This window comes from Portunus trituberculatus, chromosome 39, assembly GCF_017591435.1.
Source record: "Portunus trituberculatus isolate SZX2019 chromosome 39, ASM1759143v1, whole genome shotgun sequence".
Classification (NCBI taxonomy): Eukaryota; Metazoa; Arthropoda; class Malacostraca; order Decapoda; family Portunidae; genus Portunus; species Portunus trituberculatus.
In genome coordinates, this window is record NC_059293.1 from 20,705,019 (window position 1) to 20,729,877 (window position 24,859).

Below are 24,859 nucleotides of genomic sequence, written 5' to 3' on the forward strand. Positions count from 1 at the left end.
AAACTATGCGACAAGAAGGCAATATCAGCCAAGCCCATCTTCTCTTACTTCACGTTCAATGTGCAATGACTGTGCAAATATTTGTAGCTTTTATTAGAGGATTCCTTCCCAAGTCAGTTAAATATACATTCTGCCAATTGATATCTGATTGATGTACATATACACAGCAAGATGGACGACACAGATGAGATACACTACACATTACTCGGTATATAAAGAAGAGAAAGAAAAGAAAAATCCACGGCTATATATAGAGCGTTTGAAACACTAAATGACCAAGGCAGCAGCAGCACTCACCAGTCACCAGTCACCGGTCACCAGTCACCTGCTTCTTCCCTTCGATAAGGTAGTGGGGTGACCTGTCATGCATGAGTCACAGAGTAGGAGTCGAAGAGATCACCATGACAACGTTTTTCACACTATGACAGACCATTCGTGTAGTTTGACCTCACATGAATCTCATTACAAAACACATGCTGCTCAATATAAAGATGTATGACTGGTTGCTTACATAAATATCCCAATTATAATACAATGATCATTCACATAAAAGACAGCAGATTAATGGTGTGGCCTCACTTGTCAGCGTCTTCATAGGTACGGCAGTTGACATAGAGACAGTTACACAGAAGGAAAGGCCATGAACGGTGTTTGGTGTTGCTTTTGTGTTGCAGAGAGGGCGGTGGATGGCCCGAGGAGGAGGAGGTGTAAGAGGAGGTGGTGGAGGTTGATCCAAGAGATACTTCATTCAACCCGTCAGTCTTGGTTCCATCTAAGCTGCAACTTTTGGGCGGCCTGGGCGGAGGAGAGTGGTTGTGTCTGCGTCTGCGAGGAGGCTTTGGAGGGCCGAAGATGGCTGCTATCTCTCCTTTCCTGGCCGACGAGGTGGGGCCAAGTCCTGCTGTGCACACCTGTGAGATGAAGAGCACTCATGTATCATCGTAGTCAAGATTGCTGGATATGATACGAACTGGAAATTCTATATTGCTCAGATGAGGGAAAGTCCGATCCTGGCGATTCACTAACCCGGTAAACATTGAATCATTGTCTCGGTTTGGGAAAATTAATTGTCTGTTCCCTAAAGGATTCCCAGATGATGCCGTTGGTCTTCATTGATTAATCATCTCATATCTACTTTTCTGGTGATAAGAATCTTTGTTACTTGGCAGCTTTACTCACAAAAAACTTGTCATTTAGCTCTGATGATTAATAGTAAGTTTAATTGGTACTTCAGAGCCAAAATGAGAGAAAGAAATGCGACTTTGTGAATGAGCAAATAAATATGTAGGAACAACTTGTAAATATCTTCATGCCAGTCCACAGTACCTACAGATTAGAGATGTATCGGATGTCGAATTTCAGACATCCGCGGATGCGGATGTATATGCGATGTCATTTTGCGGATGCAAATGCGGATGCGGATGTCAGTCTCTACTAAAATGCGGATGCAAATGCGGATGCGGATATCAAAATATGACATCCTCGCGGATGCGGATGCGGATGCGGATGTTTTTTACGTCAAACGTTCTCACCAAGAGGAGCACCCTCCCCCCTCCCGAAAAAAAAGCCTGTTTCAACGTCAGACCATGCAGACAGGAGAAGTTTATTTACTATGTTTGTACTTCATAGTCACTAAGTAAAATTCGCCCCCTCCTCCTGACCTTCCCCTAAATTCTAGACACATTACGTTGTGTAAGTTTGAAAGGAAATGAATCCGTGATATTATTTGCTTTAGTTTTACTAGATAATTAATTCATTAGACGCACATCACTAAATTTACTACACATTTCTAACCTCTGTCTGAACTCTAAGTCTGTAAGCAGCAGGCAGTACTCTGCTGGTCTGTATCTGTAACTGCGTGTCTATACTCTATATTACGAGTATATTACTCTATAATATATAGGTTGTGCAATACACAACACACATCCGCATCCACACATCCTCTGTTGAATGCGGATGCGGATGCGGATGCGGATGTATATTACATCACAAATGCGGATGCGGATGCGGATGCGGATGTTCAGTTTATCACAACTGCGGATGCGGATGCGGATGCGGATGTGAAAGAATATGCGGATGTTCCGCGGATGCGAATGCGGATGCGGATATCCGATACATCTCTACTACAGATGCAGGCGGCAGGCTCTTCTCGTTCAGAAGGTCTACTCTGTGTATGCACGAGTCTACAGTACATAGACAACACTCGCAATACCAGAGTTGTTAAATGTCGCGGGAACTTCTCTTCACCTTCCACCACTTCCATGGCTTCATGACATAGGAATTACAGTGGATATGAGTTCGGAGAGAGAGAGAGAGAGAGAGAGAGAGAGAGAGAGAGAGAGAGAGAGAGAGAGAGAGAGAGAGAGAGAGAGAGAGAGAGAGAGAGAGAGAGAGAGAGAGAGAGAGAGAGAGAGAGAGAGAGAGAGAGAGAGAGAGAGAGAGAGAGAGAGAGAGAGAGAGAGAGAGAGAGAGAGAGCAGATCTCAACTATTATTGTAGGATAAAAAGGCTTGGCAGGGCAGGGTGGTGTGGCGAGATGGAGGCACAGTAAGGCCGGGCAGACAACTTACGTTAACAGGGAGGATGTCAGAGAAGGATGCAAGAGGATTTGCCCGAGACTGAAGTCTGTAGGGAGAGAAGAACAGGCATCATGCTGCTGGCCTGAAAACCCTCGTGCACTGTATGAACATGTGCTGCTGAGTTAGGCGTGTTTTGCCACTAAGTAAAGCTAATACGCCTACAAGTTACGTACAATATGCAGCAACAGCTTGCAATGGGAGGGAAGTATGTTGTAGGGAAGTCACAATGCCTGATGGAATGGAGCCACACAGCTAATGTTCAATATATTAAGGGCTTCATTTATTCAGTATTAAAACGTTAGCTTGCATAATCAACCATGCACACCTAGTCTCCTAGTTTAGCATTTCAACAGTCTCAAGTTGTTACCTGGGCAACACAAAGGATGAGGTCAGGTTGGAAGCCTCAATACTCACCGCGCCATTTACCCCGCGCTTCACAGGTTGATCTTTCACCACCTCGGGAATCTCGTATCTTTCCTCAGTCTCTGGTGCCTTTACAACCTCAACGCTTCCCTTCGAAACTACAGCAATGGGGTGTTTCGGGACTTCCGGGACTTCATATCGTTCATCTTCTATAGACTGAGTGGATGTTTTTCCGTTAACTTGTTCCTGCTGTTTCTGCTGCTGCTGCTGTTGTTGTTCTTGGTGCTGCTGCTGTTGCTGTTGCGTCTTTATGGGTATCTGAATCGGGGGACGAGGAGGAGGAGCCCGGGATGTGTCGGGGATTTCATATCTCTCCTCTGATGTCGAGCTTACCGTTCCTGTAACTGGAGTATGACTGGTGTGGGACGCCTTTGGTGAACGTGGTGGGTGTTGTGTATCTCCCTGCTGGATGGCCTTGGGAGGGATGATAGGCGACCGTGGTGGCAAGCTGGGAGCCTCTCCATTCGCGATCTCCAGCTGGAAAGGCTTGGGTGGAACTGGTGGAGCTTCATCCTCGGCCCTCGTTACAGCGTCTGCCTTTTCGTGCTGTTGCTCTTTTTCCGTCGTGAGTGATGGCTTGTGGCGTGAAGGAGGGAGAGGAGTGTGCTTTGGGAACGGACGGGGAGTCACAGGAGGGGAAGCGTGCGGGTCACAGGAGGGGAAGCGTGAGGAGTCTCGGGTGGAGAAGTGTGAGGAGTCTCTGGCGGTGAAACATGAGGAGTCTCTGGTGGGGAGGTGTGAGGTGTCTCTGGCGGGGAGGTGTGAGGAGTCTCTGGCGGGGATTCAGGTGGTGGACAAGGTGGCGGCGGAGGGAGACCGAGAGGAGGAAGATTCACATCATCCGCACGTGCCAGAGGTGACTGTCGAGACAACGTGTGGCTGAACTTTACCACTGCCGCCGGGGAACCACCACCAGCGATGCTTTGAAGGTGAGAATCCGATGACTGTGTTTGTTCCTGAGCTTCTTTGATCTCATTAGCATCCATGTACGGGATTTCGTCAAAGAGGGAGAGAGGAGCCTTGGGTGGAGGGATCGGGGTGGAGATTCTTCTGTGGAGAGACTACTGGTAGGAATCTTAGGCAAAGGAGGCAGTGGAGGCGGCGGAACTTTAGGATGAGGGAGCGGTGTGCGGGTCACTCGACTTTGCTTGGGGGTCGTGGGAACTGCAGCCTCCATTTGGCGCTCCTGTGGGCCGTCTTCTGGCAAAGGTGGAGGTGTTGACTTGTTCTCCGCTGCGACTATCTTGGCATCTTTGTTTATCGGATCTTTTGTTTCAGGTTCTGGATCGGTCTTGTTCTCAGGGTCTGTCTTTGTGGAGTCTGAAGATGCCAATAAAGACGAATCGATGTTGCTTTCATCAGGACTACTTTGTGATATTTGTTTACAAGGCTGATCAGAGCCATCACTCCTTTCAGTTGCTTGGGGTGCGTTGGCTGCCTCTAGATTGTCAATACCGTGTTGTGGATGTGCTGAGTCTTCTGGATGGCTTGTGGCGCTTGTGTCTTGTGCCTGGGTAGAGGGTGGAGGGTGTGGGGCTCGACGCTTCCGTAGTGGAGGTTCATGATGTTCTGAGGTGATGACTGGCGCTGGAGTTGACTCGAGAGCGGCAGGAGAGGGTTGGCTTGCTTTTAATTCCTTATATTCGTCACTTTTCTTTAGTATTTCAACATCCTCATAAAAGGGATTCTTTCCGATGTAGCCTTTAACTTTGACCTTCTTTTCCAAGAATGGGTTGCCCTTATCTTCACTGCTATCTAATGCATCTTCCTGATCAGCGTCCTTGTTATCGTCAGCTTCCTTCACACTGTTTTCTACACACTCAAGCTCCTCGTAGAAAGGATTCAGTGATCTCCTGTACTCAGCCTTCTTCGTGGTGCTGGGTTCAGCGGATTCTTGTTTCTTGTCTTTTACCTCAAGGTCTTGCTGTTTTGGTGTCTCTTGGCTTTCCTTCCAGTTTGGCGGCAAGAATTCAGGTGGCATGGGAGCACGACGCTTTTTCCTTCTGGCGCCCGTCGATCCGCCGCGCAGGGACGCCGGCGTGGAGGCTGATGAGCGGTCCACGTGCGGATAGGTGAAGCTCAGCTGTGATTCATCTTCACCTCCAGCGTTAATTTTCTTCTTTGGTGGAAGTGGCGGCGGAACTGACTCTGCTGGCACACTGGACGCCCTGAGAGATTGAACCTGAGCGCGTATCACGTCGATTTCTTCATACACGTGTTCCTCAGGGTTGTCGTTGGTGGTGTCATTAGTGGCGGCTGGCGTACTAACAAGGCTGTCTTTATCTGTCTTACAGGATGAATCAACTGCTGATGGCTCGGCTGGAGTAGTGGTGGGAGTGACAGTTTCGTTACCTGGTGATGCCTCTGACGTTCTCGTGGTGGCTAGTTTGGCTTGCGTGTCGGGTGCTGCAGCTTCATCAGGAATTATGGGTGTGGGAGGCACTTGTCTCTCAGGTGAAGCCTTTGTGTTAGCTTCTGTGGATGGTTGCGCGGTGGTTTCTGTTTCGTGTTCCTCTTTCTCCGCTGAAGCAGTGTCTTTCTCTACTGCTACCTCTGTTTTATGTTCCTCTTTCTTAGCTGAAGCAGTGTCTTTCTCTACTGCTACAATTTTGTTGTCTTCCTCCCTTAAAGTAACGTCTTCCTCTGACGTAGATTTGTTTCTGGTTAATTTTGATTGGGCAGTCTGAATGGTACACGTCTGCAGAGTTTCTGTATCGTCGTCGGTGACAGAGGATGCTTCACTTTGAGGCCTGGCAGCGATGACGGCTTCAGACTGAGCTGAAACGAAGCTGCCTTCCGACGAGGGAGGCCGCAGAGGCAGATCTGATATGGCGCCTGTATTCAGTGATTCAGGGAAGAATAAGCTGGACACGTTGGTCGGGTATTGGTGAGTCCCGGTGAGGAAGAGGCGGAACTCCTCTGCCAGCACCAGCATGTCGAGGGTGAGACGAGCCACCACCGATGCCTCGGGACTGCAGCGCTGCCTGTACTTCAGCTCCAAGCCATTTCTTCGCTCCTGATATCCCAGGCTGTGCAATATCTCTGCAGCTCCCTGACATAACAGAGAAAAAGCATAAAATTACAAAACAATCTAATTACGATTCAGTCATAACCACGTATCTAGAATCTTATTAAGAACAAATAGCGTGAAGAACACATGTAACATTATGTAGCTACATAATACCAACTGCAATGAAAATCTGTATGATCTTATTCATCACCGTCAACACTGACCTAGAAATATTCATTGCAAAGTATTTATCACACTTAGTCTCAGTGTGTGTGTGTGTGTGTGTGTGTGTGTGTGTGTGTGTGTGTGTGTGTGTGTGTGTGTGTGTGTGTGTGTGTGTGTGTGTGTGTGTGTGTGTGTGTGTGTGTGTGTGTGTGTGTGTGTGTGTGTGTGTGTGTGTGTGTGTGTGTGTGTGTGTGTGTGTGTGTGTGAACATGAAAAAATTATCCATCCCGTCTAACCTTCCCTTTCATCTGTTGATGGCCGTGGTGGCGCATGGCTAGGTGCCAGCCCGGGGTAAATTTATGAAAGTACTCTCCAATATTCATGTTGCTCACTGCCAGAAGGATTTGTACTCTGTCACTTGATGTTGTCACCTCACTCACTTATTAATGCTATTTGTAGTACATGTGTGGCAGGGAATAATATGACACGTTCTGGCTGCGTGCATGTCTTGTGCAATTAACTCTTGGCATAAAGTTGGAACGTGAGAACTGCCGTGTAGTCATCACACGATGAAAAAAATCAAATGTGTTCACAGACCAACCTTGAGGGATGCCCAGGCCTGTCCGGCGTCCAGCTTGATGCAGCGCCACCCAGGCTGACGCGACGCCTCAGGCTGCAACAGAAGCTCGCCGTACTGCGCCAGTTGGATCAGCGCCACTCGAAGTACGGCGGGCCCCACGCTGCTGTTGGCTGCACACAGGCGCGGGGCGTGCAGCAGTGACAGCTTGAGGTCCATGGTGAGCGGATGGTGCACCATCAGGTGGAAGGTGGTCCAGTCCTGGCGGTCCAAGCCTCGCCCACGGCACAGGGACACTACTAGACTGGCCCGCCACAGGCTGAGTGGAAGGAAGTACCAGATACTCTTTTGCAAACATACACACACACACACACACACACATATATATATATATATATATATATATATATATATATATATATATATATATATATATATATATATATATATATATATATATATATATATATATATATATATATATATATATATATATATATATATATATATATATATATATATATATATATATATATATATATATGGTGTCCTCACCTCACTTCAGCACGCCAGGCATTGCGGTGTTCATCTTGGCCTGTGGTGTTGAGTGTGGGTGCTTCGTTGGGTCGCTGCAGCACCCACACCTGGTCTTCCTCGGGTCCGGCGCTTCCCGGAGATTCTTCATTCTGTGCATACATCACTTACAAGCAATGTTTCCAAAAAACACTAACAAAAAAAAATGGCAGTAAACTATCATAAAATGTGAACATTGTATGTGAAGGCCATGAAGTTAGGAATGGCAACACAATATCACTATTTTGCACCACTGCAGGAGCTCACCTCGTCTGCTGAATCAGTGGTGGGCATCGGAATGTCGGTGGAGTCGGTGTCGAGAGTGTGTGAGTCGTCTGCGGTTCGTACAGAGAAAAATGTGGTGGCGCTGCTTGCCTGGGAGAGCCGCCCGCTGGCTCCACCGACTCCCTCAGAGCCAGTGGCTGCAGGTGTGTCAGTGGCGGAGACGTCTGTTGATTTGAAGGACGGCGGACCGATTGACTCCAAAGCTGGCGGACTTTCAACTTCTGCTGTCTCTTTTGGTATTCCAGTTTCTGTTGCTTCTGTTGTCTTGTGGCTTTGTTCTTTGGTGTCTTCCGCTTGATGAGAGTGAGGCGGTGAGGAAGGCTGGCACGCAGGAGGCGGAGGAGATTTGGGTAAAGGACTTGCATTAGTATCAGAAGTTGATAATTGAACTGGAACTACTTTGGATTCTTCAGTTTTTGAAGTAAGTTCCTGTGGCTTTACTGATCCTGTTTCTGTTGAGGTTGTTATAACATGTGATGTGGAGGTGGTAGATGTTTGTGCGCCTGGGGAGGGACATGTGTTTGTAGGAGTGAGCGTCGTGGCTCTGGTCTCTGTAGATGTGTTAAACTGCGATGACGAAACGACTGTTGCTTTTGAGCGAAGGGAAACGTCAGGTGCCGATCCAACTCTCGCCATCTCCAGAGATGGAAGGGAGCAAACAGACTCTGATGTGGTTCTTGGGCGTCCATATTTTTCACGTTTCATAATTTCCTCTTCCTTGGCGAGGCCGCATATGTCAGAAAATGGCAGTGGCGTAACGTTGGCCTCAGTGGGCGTCGCTGCACCACTGGAGTGAGAAATGTCCACAGACGGTGACGGGGCGAAGCTGTGAACGGGAGAGGATTCAGTAGCAATTTCAGTTCTAAAAGCATCAACTGACCTTTCTAGCTTCCTGAAAGCGTAAGTGAGTTCTGGACTTAATCTTGAAGAGTCGTCAAACGTCGCTTCAGAAATAACGCTTTGTTGTTCACTAACATCATCAACTTCCTTTAGTCCAGACATGGAGGATTGGTCACTCATATCTGCTGCTTTGTTTCTTCTTCGCTTTCTTACTGGAGGGATTTTTCTATAAACCTCATTCTGATCACTCCTCAGCGCACTGTTGTCATCGGCCTTCACAGCCACATCGCTCCCAGTCCTCAGTGCACGCTGCATCTCCAACATCCACTCCTGAGTTTTGCCAACGTGATCCGATTTACAATCCAGCGACGAAGACGCCCGACTTTTGGTGCGTGGCGGAGGTGTCGGGCCCAGCAGTGCGCGCTCCAGTGAAGTTTCTCTCTTACGGCCGCGAACTGAAACACTGTCTGAAGGTGCTATGCTGTGGCTTTCGGTGATATGCGAGGCAGCAGTCGGAGAAGAGGCGCGGTGCAGTGCTGAGGGCAGCGAGTCCCCGGAGAGGTGTGAAACGCGAGACTCAAGACGCTGTGAGTTCAAAGCAGAGTCTTGATGAGAAGACACTGCTTCGCTGTCCTCATTGCCGCTCCAGGTGGAAATAGAGCCAGAAGGTGCACCAGATGGCCACATGCAATTCCCAAAGTAGTAAGGATACGGATAAGGATATGGCATGTAAGGCATATAGGGATACCAAGGGTAGGGTCCCATTGGCCCCATGGCTGTCATGGGTATATCTGGCTTTCTGCGATGTTTCCTTGGCGGTGGACGTCGCTCATTCCTGGAGATGGCGCCAACGGGAACCACGCTCATGGCTTCCGGCCCCGCAAGAGAGACAGCGCCACTGTCTGGCGGGCGTCGCTGCACTTTGACTCTCTGAATCTCCACTCGTCCATCATCGTCTTTGTAGATTCTCCTGAGAGTGTCAACAGTGTACTCATCGGAGGCCGGAGCCACGGTGGTAGCGGTGCTGGTGGTAGAGGGGGTCTGTTGGCCGGACCAGGGTGGGGTGGGCGCCGGATAGCCCATGGGAGGATGCCACGAGGGGCTCCATTGACTGGGGACTCCTGAGGAGGGGTGTGGCACAAACCAAGTATGAGAGTTTCCTTGGTATCCAACCACAGGATAAAACTGTGGTGGGAAAGACTGTGGGGCCACACTGCCGCTGCTGCCTCCATCGCGCCGGCACGCCCCTGCTGCTCCCCCCTCCCTCGACATCTGCCAGGGAAATGCAAGCTTCAGGGAGTCACTGAATCTAAGGAAAAATGTCTAACTCTATCATCAACAACAACTGCCACTGAAAATCTTATCTATACTTTCTTTTATTGCCACAGTGAAAGATGTAACACGGTGGCAGTCAGAAAGGCAGTGTGGTTTTACATCCAGGTCTAATTTTGTGAGTTACATAAACAGAGTATGATGTGAGCTTCAAAGTGTTGAATATAATACGCCACGTAAATCTCTGACAAATCTGCTCTCCAGACTGAATGGCGTGCACAGTCTGCTAGCTCTCAGATGCTCTAGCTCACTTCTTAACTACTTGGCTGCCATCCACCGCTTCACCTCCTTCATGACACTTACCACTCAAAAATGAAAGGTGTTGACTATCCTTCAGTGTTGCCGCGAGTGTGCTTCGGCTTATGTGCAAGAGTGAGCGAGTCCTGCAGAAGTCCCGTATCCCATGTTGCTGTCCCCGCCCACCCCCGACACCTGAGAACACCTGGCTTGTACCTTCAAATACGCACACTACAGTCACCAAATCTGAAAGAAAATTTTGAATTGTGGTTAGTTAAATCCTTCACACACACACACACACACACACACATACCGATGCCACTTTTGTGCGATTCCCACGGTGGTGGGAGCCATCAGTAGTTAAAAAGTCTTACTTCAAGCTACTTTTAATTATAATAGTACTGTCAAGCTCCCCCGTCACAAAACCAATTGTCAGTGTCACTGCCTCACTGGTAAAACCATTATTTTTTTCTATTATTAGACACACAAAGTCATTCAGATGTGATTCGCCACCGCCGTAGCTCCTTTAGGAATTCTACGTCACTTCTGCATAATCAGTGTAGCTATCATCTTTCAGTCCAACACTAACAGGGAGAAATTATCAGCTGCCTTTCAGCACCACAGCTTGTGGGGCAGTGCAGTGGTGTGTTTACCTTCCCAGCGATACTTGCCAGCTCTCCTCTCCACTACCTCTGCCCAGCCTTATAAATGTGCCCTTACCAAACCCTCTGTCCGCTTGCCAACACCTGCCGTCCCCTGCACCCATTCATCTGACCTTAGAATCACCCGTATGCGGTGACGGGGCTGTCAAGATCAACTGAATGCTAGTTGAATTTCGGTGACCATCATGGTTCATTGGTAAACGAGACATACATCCCGAGTGTCCTATTAGAGGTCTAGTTCTCGGCTGTCCCTCTTTCTTGGGTTAACCTTTAGGTAAATTGTTCACTGATTCAAAAAACGAGACAATACACAACACTCATCAGGCTGGAAGATATCCTTCTTGAAAGTCACCTTCTTCAACGGGTTCAGCTTCATCCACTATTTGTGAGGCTGTCATACCTTGAGTCACTTTGCGATGCGATTACTTAATCCACAATACGTGAGTGTGTGTAACCTTCAGTCACTTCATGTTCATTTCATCCACAAACGGTCACAAAGATCATGATAGCAAGCACCACACGTTGTTGCAAGAAGCGCTCGGTCACGAAACATCATGCCGTAGCACAGCAAATGAAGCACAAGCATGATGCAGAGGTGCCAGCCAGACACCCACCCACACACCCACTCACATACACACACACACACACACACACTCTCTCTCTCTCTCTCTCTCTCTCTCTCTCTCTCTCTCTCTCTCTCTCTCTCTCTCTCTCTCTTAAACCCTACCACCTACCACTACCTACCACCATTGTTCCGGAAGGTGGTGGTGGTGGTGGTGGTGATGGAGGTCACGGTGCGCCAAGCCTTCCTCCTTCCCCTCTCTTCCTCCTCCTCCTCCTCCCGGCTTGACAGGCGCCGTCTATCGTTCTCAGTCACTCTTTTATTGGTCACCATTTACTAATCATTTGCCTAACACTAATTTGCTTTTGTTCGCAAGCATTTATTCCTTATCAGCAATGGCGGTATCAGCTGCAGTACCACCATAGTAGTGATAATACTAGGCTACTGCTGCTGCCGATGATGATGATGATGATAATAATAATAATAATAATAATAATAATAATAATAATAATAATAATAATAATAATAATAATAATAATAATTATAATAATAATAATAATGGTGATAGTGATAATAATATTGACAAATGAAAGAAAGTGTAGCATAAACAGAAGAAGCAATAACAGTTGTGTTTTGTGCGCGAAGTCAAGTCTTACATCGCTAGGGCAGCGAGGAGCTACATCTATTAATAGTAGTGAGACACGTTCAGTATGTGCCCAGATACGGCGTCTGACTGATAGAAATTCTGGGAAGTTTGAAAATACTCTTTAACTTCAATGAAAATGTTCAAGTAAAGAAATTAGGACACTATTGTGGTGATGATACTACGCTGTCTACTGAGAACTTGGAGACACACGAAGCTTTGAGGTGTGTGTGTGTGTGTGTGTGTGTAAGGGGGGGCCGCTGCACCTTACTGACTCAGATGCTTACCAGTATTCTAAGTGACAAACGAATGTACCGTGGTTGAGAAAAACCGATAGATTAGTAGCGTGAATCCATTCCCGTGTATACAAACAGTGCAGCCGATGAAGCCCTGAGACAAGTGCTGCGGTGCATATTATGGCAGAGGATGTTGTGTTATTTGCCGCCAGGATCGCAGTGCCTATACTAATTCTCTTAGGAAAGTAGCAGACACACACATGACACTTATCCTAGTGAGGCAAGCAGCGGGCAGACAGTCACGCAGTATATGGGCGTCACTTGCTGGGTTTGTGCAGAGGTGCGATTGGGTTCTGGCACGAACTCTGCTGCATTCGCTCTCATTTATTTTCGGCAACCTGTTCACAGTAGTTGTCAACATCTCAGCTGGTACCACCATAAGGAAACACACAGTAATTACATGTATGACCGGAAGATGCATAAAGCTTCCTGAGGAAGAGCTCGGGACTGGCACGCACCTGTAAATAGTGTGAGTGGAACAGACCTGGCGCGGCAGCTGCGGCGGGGCACTAGGCAAGGCACTAAAATACAACCGGCGAGAAAAGGCACTAAGGTGCCGCCCTCTATCGGGACTCTCTTCACCTTCCGCAGCCACCCAGCAGGCCGGGCCAAATGAAGGTCCCTGATGCCAGCAGATGTGGGAGGTAGTGGCGGGAGATTGGCAAGTTTGTACAGGTTACTTCCCTCCCTGCCCCAACCCGCCTGTCCCAATGATGCCTTCCGTGACGCCGCGTCGCAGTGCAACAGCCTTCCGTGATTAGTGAAATGTTGGCGTGGTTTTGACAGCAGCCCAAAGATGAACAGACATGTCTGTTGCTTCGTCTGAAGAGACTATGGGCGGCAAGGGCTCTTACCCACGATTATGACTATATACATATATATATATATATATATATATATATATATATATATATATATATATATATATATATATATATATATATATATATATATATATATATATATGTGTGTGTGTGTGTGTGTGTGTGTGTGTGTGTGTGTGTGTGTGTGTGTTATTCTTGGGTAACAATACGTAATATGTGACACAGTTTTGACATTGTCATGAGTAAACCGCAACTCTCTCTCTCTCTCTCTCTCTCTCTCTCTCTACCTATTCTAAGGGTACTACAATCTATTTCTACAATATTTACAAGACTTAAAATAGAAAATATACAAGATGGTCAGCATGTAAATGGAGCACTGTTCTTTTCACTTCACTAGCACTATTCACGCACTGCACTACACTGAGTGTCACGTCACAAAGAGTGTCAGAGGAGTTGGCAGTGTCTGTCTCCACTTATGTGCCATCAGTTTGACACTGTGTGTGTTCATCTCCTGGACGTGAGGCACTTTCTTTTATTACAACAATAGTAAGTCAGGTCGCCTCGTGAGGACCGCAAAATCTGCTATGGCCCGTGTCCTTATGTAATTTCTATGTAATTCTCTCTCTCTCTCTCTCTCTCTCTCTCTCTCTCTCTCTCTCTCTTTGATGATTTTACATAAGGGAACAAAAAGAAAGAAAAAAGCTTTCTTTTCGGTGAGAGCGAAAGGTTCTGGGTATAATGATATAAATAAATGCACCAAAATAGCAAATAGTTGTAGTAGGCTCGTGGTGGCTAAGGTTGTGGCAGCAGCAGCAGCAGTCAGGCGGTCAGCCGTCAGCAGTGAGCTAAACAAGGAAGCTGCACACCAAGGCGACCGTGACACTGGAAAGTTAGTGGTGGTGTCCTGGTGCAGCGGTGGTGGCTGTGCTGTGTGCCTCACCAGACCTAACCTCACCAAATCACCACGAGAGGAAGCATTAGAGAGACCAGCAGTGAAAGTAGTAGCTGGAAATATATGATCTGGTGGTGAGGGAGACAATAACAGCCTTGATGCTTGGAGGCCGTCACTGACTCACTATCAGCACCACCACTGACAACTAACTAGACCGTGGCACAGGTGAGCTCATGTAATAAAGTGTCATTACCTAGTCTAGTGCCTGGATTAAACTGCCCTGTCCAGCACTGTGAGTTGACTGTGCCCTGGGCTGCGGGTATGGGAAAGCCAGCCACTCTCATATTCACTAGCACTATTAAGGTCGATTTCCAAACAGCACTGCGTCTCTGATTGTATTTTATGTTTCTTGTGTGTGTGTCACCAGAAGACATATGCTGAACACTGTCCCACTGGGTTTACTTTCTGGTGTCTGCCATGAATGTTCCAGATACATGTCCCTGCTCTCAAATAAGGTCACATTCCATAATAGGTGAATCTTAACCCCTTCAGTACTGGGATGCATGTTTACCTTGAGTTTAGGATGTGATTAGACAGTTTTATTTGGATTAGGAATGGTGTACGGAGTTCAGAAGATTAATTTTTTACCTGTGTAAAATAGTAACCAAAATAAATATGAAAATGCGCCCTGGTAATGAAGATGTTAACAATAGCTACTCCTTATCTATTCAATTGCTGCCCCTCTCAGGACAAACATACATAAGAACCTGATGGAAAGTGAGTTTTTTAAGGTGTAGCAAAAATTTAGGGACAAAACGCCATCTTTTGTGAAGCATTTTATAAATAAGTAACAAAAAAGAGTTTCCGTTTGCTGCCCCCCCTCCTTTTACAGATCCCTATTTCCATTTTTATCCTTTCCTGCAGATGGACATGTACCCATCAACTTTCTGAAACCCATCATCCCATGACTCCAAAGAAGAGTATTCATCATCATCAGCATAGTTAAATATATGAGAAAGTCCAAGAATGTCACAAAACAGCCCACCAGTTCCTCTGATCAATTCCACCGTCGATGCCAGCGTGTGTGGGAAAGATGCCCTCACTGATAGCTATGGCTGGTTTGTGCAAGTCCTGCTTGCCTCACTGGCATTTGGATTGCTAATATGTAAGTATCACACTGAATTCATTCATTGTGAATGTTAGATTTTATGGCACTGGTTCATTCCCTTTGTGGTTGCCTAGGGAATGGGCTGGGCACACATTCTTTGCCCAGCAAGGGGAGTGGAAATAAGATATGACGTCTTACTTAGCTTTTGTTTCCCATTAAAAGAAATTATTCCATATTGACAAAAGCAAAAAATACAATTTTTTTACATTTATACTGATGTGACCATTGTTTCTCAGTGAAAAGATTCTGTGAACCAAAGAAACATAGAAGATCATGGCTAGTTTGGTTTTATGACACCTCCAAGCAAGGCCTGGGAGCAATGATTGTTCACTTCTGTAATGTCTTCTTATCTGAAGCATTCAAGGGAGATCCCTGTACCTGGTGAGCAATATATTCATATGAGACTGTATAATAGTTCTCACATATGCTGATTGTTATACATTTTTAATCTTCTGTGTTAATTTACTAACATTGGTTTGGCATGGTTTTTCAAAGAATGGCATGCAGTGCTAATAATGTAATACTATGATTTAATCCCTTAGGTACATCATCAGCTTCCTGCTGGATTCCACCCTTGGTTTGGCCATTATCTGGGCTGGGATTCGTCTCAGCATCTACATTGGCCAGAAGAATGGCTGGCCTACTATAATCTTTGGGGAATATGGTGAGTATAGTAAGACACTTTTTTTGACTTGTGTAATTGGATTAGTTGCTATATTGTTAGATTTTGGAGGGTACCTCCAAAAATTTTATTTTTTCCCTTTATGTATGGCTGACATTTCTCTTGAAGAGAGGTCAAGATGAGATGTTTGCATATTGGTTTATCAGTTCCATTGCTCCTTCTCTTTGACAAATCCCTTTGTAAAATCCAAGAAACACAGTGGTAGTATTTTTCCAAATCTTTCTATCTACAGGTCGACCACCATCAGTGCGGGCGTGGGGCCACCAGTGTGCCCTGTATGTGGGCATCATGGTGGTGGAGAAGATCATTATAACGGGACTGTTAGCATTGCAGTTCTGGGCCAGTGTGCGGGAGCTCATCCTGGCCCCCATCACAAGCCCTCAAGCTCGAGTTGTCATTGTGGTTCTAGTCATACCATTCTTTGTCAATGTAAGTAGTGCCTCATTGGAACACCTTGTTTACTATTGTGATATTGGTTGTTTCTTGGGGACAGATGTAAAAAAAAGTGTTCTGCAATTTAGGACATGATCTGATTGGGGACTTTTTTCTAGGCCCTCATTTTCTGGGTGACTGACAACTTCCTGATGGTGAATGTGAGGAAGATAACAAGAGGTGATGGTAGTATGCGTGAGAGCAACTCTTCCTCGGGGATGTCCAGGGTATACTCAAAGGTCAGTAACTTGCACTCCTTTATGTTATGTTCCTAGCACCTTGACAGGATTCATGTCAAAATATGTTTTCAAAATAACTTATTGCCATTTAACTCTTGTAGATGAATGCAAATTGATAAAGGCCCATTACTTGGTCTTACCTCAGCAGGCAGCCTGTGTGTTTGTCCCTTTAATTAAGTCTTGTGTGATGACTAGGGAACCGTCTGTCTGCAGGTACATTACAAGCGGCCCAACACTCTCCATGAAGATGAGTCTGATGTGCTTCTCTCGTCCTCCTCCAATGACGATGAGCTGCTGGGGAGAAATGAGAACCTACAGGAGAGATATGTTGGGCACATCAGCACATGAAGTCCAGAGCAGCTTGGTAGCAGGTTATTACTTTATAGGAGTGGTATGTCATTATTTTTATGAATAACCAAAAGAGCTATCTTAGATCAATTCAATTTCTTAAGTTAGTACTTTTATATTTTTGAATGCTCACATGTATTTTAACTGAATTTCTTTTTATTATATGAGCTAATGATAACAGTATTGTAGTACTTTGAGAGAGAGAGAGAGAGAGAGAGAGAGAGAGTGAGTGAGTATGATTGGATCTTCTGAACTAGTCTCATATGTTTATATTAAATAAGGCATTATTTACTCATGTAATTTTATGCCAGAAGAACAATCTTTTTAATGCAAAGCTATAATATTGTCCATGATATATATATATATATATATATATATATATATATATATATATATATATATATATATATATATATATATATATAAAATTGTTGAGCTTGGCTGTTATGGCAGTCAGATTCCTGAGCGTGTCATGTGAGTGTTGTGCTTGGTGACAATACCTTTCATTGAGAAGAGGTGTTAGGTTCCTATATCTCCCTCGCCTTCTTATGTAGGTTTTACATACCATTATATGTAGAAAACTTTTTTAAATACCTATACATTACATGGAATGGCTAAACACAGCTGTGTATGTATGTACCTATTTGTTTCTCTCTATCCATATTAATATTGATCTATTATCTCTTTATCTACTATCTGTATACCAGTCTGTGTATATAAATCACTATATATAACTACTCTTTTGGCAACTAATTGGTGTCAGAACAATGCCACCAAACATAAAGTCAACAAAAACAAAAGAAAAGATCATTTATGTGAGAGCTGTCAGAAATTAATCTTTTACATAATTTGCCACATAGATCCCAAGTTTTTTGTTGTCAAAGATAAAACATATATTTGAAATAAGGATCTGAACTCTAACATTGGAATGTTAATGATGAGACAAGATAATGATACCAAAATTTCTGAGATGAAGTTGGTGGATGCCTTTCTTTGACCATTTTCTCTGCATCCTCCTCCCCTTAACCATTGCCCATCACACCCACACTCCAGCACTGCCATGGCTTGTTCATGCCACACTGAAGCCTGCCAAGGGTGAGAATTTATATGTAAATGATGACTGAGATGAATATTATGTAACATATGAGTCAGCTTCCTTATTCACCATATCCTACTCTACTTCACTTCATTATCCTGGCCATCATTATTAGTACCCTGATACCATTATATAGATATGTATCACTAAAACATCACCTAAAGTTGCCTAAAGTGGATGTTTGTAAGGAAAGGCTGGCATTAACACCACGATAGGCTGGGCATTGACTTGATGAGCACAAGCTCTGGTCTTCCACAAGAAATGTCTTCACACCAAAGAGACACACACACACACACACACACACACAGTTCAGTGTGATTATTGCTTCAGTATCAGATACTCCCTAATGAAATCAAATTTTATCTAGTAAAGCAATACTCAGCTTCCCTGAATAAGATAAAATGTGAAACATGTAAAGTGCATGGGAATAAGATTTACATCAAATCCAAATAGGTTTACAATCCAGATAAAAATGTTTTGTTATATCTAAGGTACTATTAGGGTGGTGTGATTTAGAAGAGACCTGCTACCCTTGTACTTATTCCTAAACTTTGCTTACCACCTCAGATACATTCCAGATATTTTTTCCATTACATGAAATGGGTTGCTGATTGTTTGTACTGTCTACCTATGCATAATTATTTTGTTCTATCACCAGTGACTACCTTTGTAGTGTATGCATGTTAGGTATGATAATTTTCTATCATAATCAACCAACTGGACTGTGATGAGGACTTGGAAATTCTGGAGAAATCTGTGAAGGTAGAATAGAAATGCTGTTATGTAAACAGCAAACCCATTTTCTCATCCATTGTTTGTTAATCTCTTATGCCAAAGAGTTATAACTTGGTCACTTCATTCCTGGCCACAGTATGTAGCTTCAAACCTTCCTGATCATTTTTCTATTAGAGAAGTGGAGAATATAGATTCAGCTTTCTTTTCATTTAGTACTTGGATACATCTGTATTTCATGAATAATATGTTAGCACTGTTTACTTGTAAGTCAAAAAGCAGCCAGCAACACTGAAGTGTCCTGCCTAATTGTGCCTTTTGATATCAGTGGATTAATCATCATCCTGCTTTGCCTTGAGTCTCTTCATTAGAACTAATCGTAATTCAACTTTGCATCACATAGGAGGAGGATGCTCCATGCTTTTTTTCGTGTCTTGTGGAATGCCTCATTGTGTCAGGAATATTTGTGTTCTGTGTTCATTTCAAATATTCTATCCAAAAAGTGGTGCTGGGCTGGAGATCTGCTCACTCTTGTCCATTTTTTTTCTGTTCCACTATGTGATGGTAGGGAGGTGTGGGAGCATTTATGGGTATATCTACTATACTAACAGTTCATCATAGTGTTAAGTGATGCAATGAAGAGGGTATTATGTATCAGACATCCATGACAGTTTTTATTCTAAGGTAATACAGTGCTGCTGCTGTTGCTGCTATCACTGTAATACATGCTAGTGAATATGCATGAGATTTTCCTCCACAAAATGATACAGTAAATGCTGATATCACTTTTGATTAGAAGAATGCTGTACCACTGTCATAAAAATAGTGAATCTCGCTCTTGATAAATGTGTGTGCACTCGTGTTTTGTTTAGTGTGCATCTGCATTGCAAAACTCCATCCATATATCTAATATGCCTCAGATCCTTCTGTGTGATGGAAGGAAATGTTATATATTGTAATTTTGCATGTATTACTGAACAAATTGACTTCATGTGATAACATTTTAATGCAGTATATACCTATGTTTGTATGTATAGTATAGCAATATAAAAAATATATTTCTTCTTTATTTTGGGGTACATAAATATTTTTTTTTACATAAAACTAGTTCCTTCACTGCACATTATCATAAATGGAATGTTGAATCTGTATGTCTAATGAAATCAAATTAGCTTGACTAAATTTGTATGGAAAAAGGAAATTGCAGTATGTGAGTACAGAATAGATTAGAACCATTAATCATTTGTATTATTATTGTTCTTGTCAATTGGAAAATTATGCTTATCCATTGACCATTTGCTGAGTGAAAAGTGGACTATGACAAATTTTGTGTAGTAATTCAGCCAGCAGATGAATGGCCTGGCCCTTCAACCCAGAATAATGAAACCAGGAGAAATGACTGCCTAGAACAGGTTCATCTCACTCCTGAGTGCATCATCTCTGCATTAATGTCTCATGTCTCAGCAGGTGGAGCAATGTCTAAAGCTAAGACTGAGCTTGACATCTTTGGGATTCTCTGTATTATCTTAGTCACTCTTGGGAAAAATGTGCAGCATGTCATTTCATAATAATTTTCCATTTATTTTTTGATAAAGTTACAGAGCAGTTGTGAAACCTTATATCTACTTCCCAATAATAAGACCTTGATCACTTTTTAATTCTATGGACCTTTGCATGCTGACATTTCTGCCCAGAGATTAAAATGAAAAGTAAATCAACAAATAGGTTACAATGGTTACTTCTTAGCAAGTGAGGAACTAGCAGCGGTTTGGCCTGAAGGGGTGAAGTGCATTTGGCATTTTAAAGAAAGGTGTGCTGGTAATGAGAGCCAAAGTATGAGGAGTTGCAAGAGGTGTATTCAAGTTGTTAAAGTAAAATATAAATCTCTTAAACTTAACATGTATGGGACCAAAGGTATTATTTTATTATGTGATTAACTCTGGAGAGTAAAAACTTTGATATTGTACATCAAAACCTTTATATTTAGTGCAAAATATTATTTAAGCATAACATACTCGTGCAAACCCGTTTCTTTCACTTGTCCTCTGAAACTGTATGAATCTGTATTTCAAAGTATAATTATTTAATATTTACAATATCACGAGAGAGAGAGAGAGAGAGAGAGAGAGATGGATTGAGTTGAATGTGTGTGTTCATTCATTCTTCTACCATTCCCTCAAGTCAGGCTTCCACTAAGCTTCTAGTCTTGCATGGGATGGATTCACGATTCACTCCCTACATGTGTGTCCAGTTTTCACTTCACTTAGTCTTCAAATGTGCCACTTTTTGTGAAACCTTGGCAGCAATATTGAAGTAACTCCTGGCCTAGAAAGTAAACATGGCACTAAGAATAAGATAGTCACAAATCAGTGGCATCAAAGTATAATTTGTTCATGAAAGCCAATGATTAAATTTATCTATCAAAAAACTTTATTTGCTGTGAAACTTAAATGTTTACTAGAAACTGTTATATTTGACTAAAACAATTGAATTACACCAGAACAATGTAACTGACATGAGACAGTAAGAAAAACTGTCAGATCAACATAATTCATCAAGGTTTCCAGGCCACAGCTCCCTGATACATCCTGCCCCTTGTACTCCACCTGCTGAACACAGGCTACTGAATGAAGCAAGCCCAAACTGTCTTAACTCTGGTGAGGATTCAAACCTGTCTCTCACTTGTAAGCCACGGCAATAACCACTAAGCTACTGGCAAGCTCACCTGTGGACTGCTGCATTCAGATATTACAATAGGCCTTCCACGGTCAGCACCTTCTCGAATGGATAGATTTAATGGAACTTCACCAAGAAGATCAACATCTGAGAAAGAAGAAGAGTAAGTTTACTGTTGGAATTTGGGAATTAGTGAGCTCTTGGGTGTGGTCTGCCAAGTCCAGCATTGTTGTCACCTCCCTAGACAGGCTGACGAAAACCCCTTCATCACTGTTAGCTGCGACTATTTGATTGTGAATGACATGCTTTTATATCAAGACTGACTTTATAAATGACATACTATTTGTGGCACAGTGAATGTTTGAGATCTAACAACAGAGCAGACTGATCCAGCCACATGTGAGGGCTCATCATAGGTCTTGAAAATGTATGTGCCTGTGTGTGTGTGCGCATGTTTGCGTGTGTGTATTTGTATACACTTGCAATGATATGCCAAGAGAGGTTTACATTAGTAATAGTAAGTGATGAACAAGCTTTAAAAGATGGATCAATCAATACAGAATTTACATACCTAATTCTTCGGCCATTCTCTGTACTCCAAGCTGCCCAAATATATGTTCCTGGTGCCCACATTTAGGACAACAGAAGACACTCATATTTTCAACAAGACCAAGCACTGGTATGTGAACTTTGCTGAACATTTCTGCTCCTCTCCGAGCATCAAGAAGGGCGATGTCTTGAGGTGTTGACACTATGATGGCACCTAAAAGATTCACATTATACATATATGGTGTCAAAGAGAAGATAAATAGGCAAAATTGTCAAGTACACATTTTCAATAGGATACAAAGAATAAGACCTTACCTGTTACATCAATCAACTGTGATATGGAGAGTTGAGTGTCGCCTGTTCCTGGTGGCATGTCCAACACCAGATACTTGAGGTCAGGTCCCCAGGCAGTGTGCAACAATAGTCTTTGGACAGCTGACATCACCATCGGCCCTCGCCACACCACTGCTGCCTTCTCTTCCACTAAGAATCCCATTGACATACTGTTGGGAAGGTTTGTACTGCAGTAATATTGCAAGTCATCAAAATTCAAATTGAAAGTAGGAGCATGAAAATGATATTAACAACAAGTGGCATAAAAACATTGTACATAATTCTACAACTTGGTCAACATCTTCATACTCATATCACTTGCATCTAAGCAAAAAAGATTATAACTATGGAATGGAGTTCTCTATAATTGTAATGTCCTTCTTGGGTATTTCCTTGGAAGCACTGGGAAATTGATCAAAGGCCTTCATCAAGCCAAAGCATCAAAACTCACAGACAGCGTTCTATGTAGATGCTCGGCCAAAACAACTGTCAAGTTCAAAAAGAATTTAAGTTTAAGAGTTCCGCCGTGGTACAGTGGAACCATGCGTGCTTTGGGGTCCGAGGGGTCTCCAAGCGCACGGGTTCGAATCCTGTCCACAGTCTGAGTGTAGGTTGGGCTTTTTCACTCGGGGCAAGGGTTTCCTAGCGGGTGGGTTTTGAGATAGGAGGTGCCACAAAAAGCATCTCCTTTAGCCCATAAATTCCTGTGAAAAGCCCACATGGTATAAAAAAAAAAAAAAAAAAAAAAAAAAAGTTGCTACAAAATGTTATTCTACAATGGATTAATTTCACTATGCCAGCTTCCACCACCAAAAGAGGATTCCAAGAAGCATAAATGTTATATAGTATTGGAAAACAGATTAATGAGGTAATGATGGTTGCCAACTCCAAATAATGTAATTTCTTACCATTGTATGCCATAATTTGAAAGAGGCACCATCTTGTCATCTGAAAACAATAATCACATTTTTAATCAAAAACAAAAATACAGCATTTGCTAAATGGAAAGGTTTGCAAATTCCACATAAAGTTTCCATTTTAGCAAACAGAATAAATAAGTACATTATGAACACAATGTTTGCTTCATCTCAATACAACAGATGTGAATTCATGCACCTTACCCACTTTGGTCTATTTCTGGTGGAGCGCTGAGGTTCATCATGCGAGGTATTGACGGACCAAACACATCCATGTCAAGCAAACCGACCCCACAGTTGTCCACTTCAGCCAGGGCAAGAGCCAAGTTCACTGAAATCATAACAAGCATACATTTTTAATCACTTCACTTCATTTGACAGACAATGATATTCAAATCAGTGTTGGAAGGTAAGATATGTGAGACCTACAAAGCATTTCAGTGGAGTGGGAGTAGATAAAACAAAAAATGCTGCCCCGGATAGCAAAAAAATACTAGTGATGCCGCCAGGTGTAAGATATTAAGTGTAAAAACGCAATAAAGCTCACCTGCAGTTGTTGACTTCCCCACTCCTCCTTTCCCTGATGCAACAACAATGACATTGCTAACGTTAGGAATCTTGGAGCGCCTGGGCAGCCCTCTCTTCATTACTTCCTTCTGGTGATCTGCTAGCTTAGTCTTGCTACAGTCAGCCTTCTGTAAAAGTAAGAATAATTTGCCAGAATGTTCTTGGTAATGTCAATCTGCTGTAGAAGTAAAATATTGTACTACAACAAGCAATTCTCCATCACAAACAGTTCACTGGAATCATGGAAATAACCTAAGCTTACTAATACCCAGACACTGTTCATTTCCCAGTAAAATATGATACTTTTTTTCTCTAATCATGATCTACATTTACTTGACAGATTTACCACCCTGCATCCAGCCAACACAAGGCAAGAGAGGGGCTGGGCCAGTGACAGAATAATAGCAGAGTACAAGATGATGATAATTGTATAAGTATTGTCTGTGATCCACAATAACATAAATTAACTGTACGAATTTAAACATAACCCTCAAATGAAAATACTCACATCATCTCAATCTACAATACTTACTGGTTTATCTGCATGTGTTGAGAATCCACGCACCAGGACCTGCCTCAAGCCACCGCCACGCCTCAGCAACACACTGAGGGAACACTGGCTGCCACCCACCACACTGGCCATCATTTTATTGTTGGGGATTTGAGGGATGCGAGCTGACTTGCCCCACAAACTCTATTATCTTGAGGAAAAGACCGTGGTGTGCTGACTGTTGAGTGTCTTGAAGGCCTCCAAGCTCATATACACACACTTTCTCTCTATTTCTCTCTTCGAAACCCTTCCAAAATCCTCAATAATACTTAAAGGTCCCAAATTAGCCTGGGAATATATGAAGCCCTTCCGTACGTGCAGACTCTACGCACGTGGCTCGCAATGTAAACAAACCCAGGCCAGCTGTAGTGGGCGTTGTATCAAAAGCCTTTGTATCGGCTTCAAATGTTTTGTATGCAGTAATTTTTTTTTTTTTTTTTTTTTATTTGTATTCTTTTTTTTTTATCTAGATTTTGATCATATGGTCTTATATATACTGTTGTCGTGTTTGCTGGCAGACGACACCGTGACGCAATCCAGCAGTGCGAGTGTATTTTATCTAATTGTATGGGTAAACACACACACACACACACTGGAGCGTCATGATTGGTCCCTTTTCCCCACCTTCATAGTTTTCGGTGGTCAGCTATGGGTTGTGGAATACTCTCTTC

At 43.5% G+C, this 24,859-nt stretch overlaps 3 protein-coding genes across 3 annotated transcripts; 1 reads left to right on the plus strand and 2 right to left on the minus strand.

Moving 5' to 3' along the window:
- Positions 1–78: 78 nt before the first annotated feature.
- Positions 79–12,793, minus strand: LOC123515611. The gene is given in 9 exon segments (XM_045274396.1): positions 79–911; positions 2,993–3,654; positions 3,657–4,019; positions 4,022–6,053; positions 6,778–7,072; positions 7,309–7,439; positions 7,594–9,723; positions 10,087–10,266; positions 12,642–12,793. Coding segments are annotated over 7 exon segments (5,949 nt in total). The 5' UTR covers positions 10,087–10,266; positions 12,642–12,793; the 3' UTR covers positions 79–575.
- A 1,005-nt stretch (positions 12,794–13,798) lies between these two features.
- On the plus strand, positions 13,799–20,620 carry LOC123515608 (store-operated calcium entry regulator STIMATE-like). The gene is made up of 7 exons (XM_045274394.1): positions 13,799–14,124; positions 14,824–15,064; positions 15,304–15,448; positions 15,610–15,731; positions 15,982–16,178; positions 16,301–16,420; positions 16,634–20,620. Exons 2-7 carry the CDS (start codon positions 14,926–14,928, stop codon positions 16,766–16,768), a joined length of 858 nt encoding a protein of 285 aa, XP_045130329.1. The 5' UTR covers positions 13,799–14,124; positions 14,824–14,925; the 3' UTR covers positions 16,769–20,620.
- LOC123515607 (iron-sulfur protein NUBPL-like) lies at positions 20,431–24,613 on the minus strand. The gene is made up of 8 exons (XM_045274393.1): positions 24,171–24,613; positions 23,619–23,766; positions 23,280–23,402; positions 23,063–23,102; positions 22,137–22,324; positions 21,844–22,035; positions 21,322–21,419; positions 20,431–20,921 (listed from the first exon to the last, which is right to left on the minus strand). The coding sequence occupies exons 1-8, from the start codon at positions 24,282–24,284 to the stop codon at positions 20,856–20,858; spliced, it is 969 nt and encodes a 322-aa protein (XP_045130328.1). The 5' UTR covers positions 24,285–24,613; the 3' UTR covers positions 20,431–20,855.
- Between the last annotated feature and the right edge of the window lie 246 nt (positions 24,614–24,859).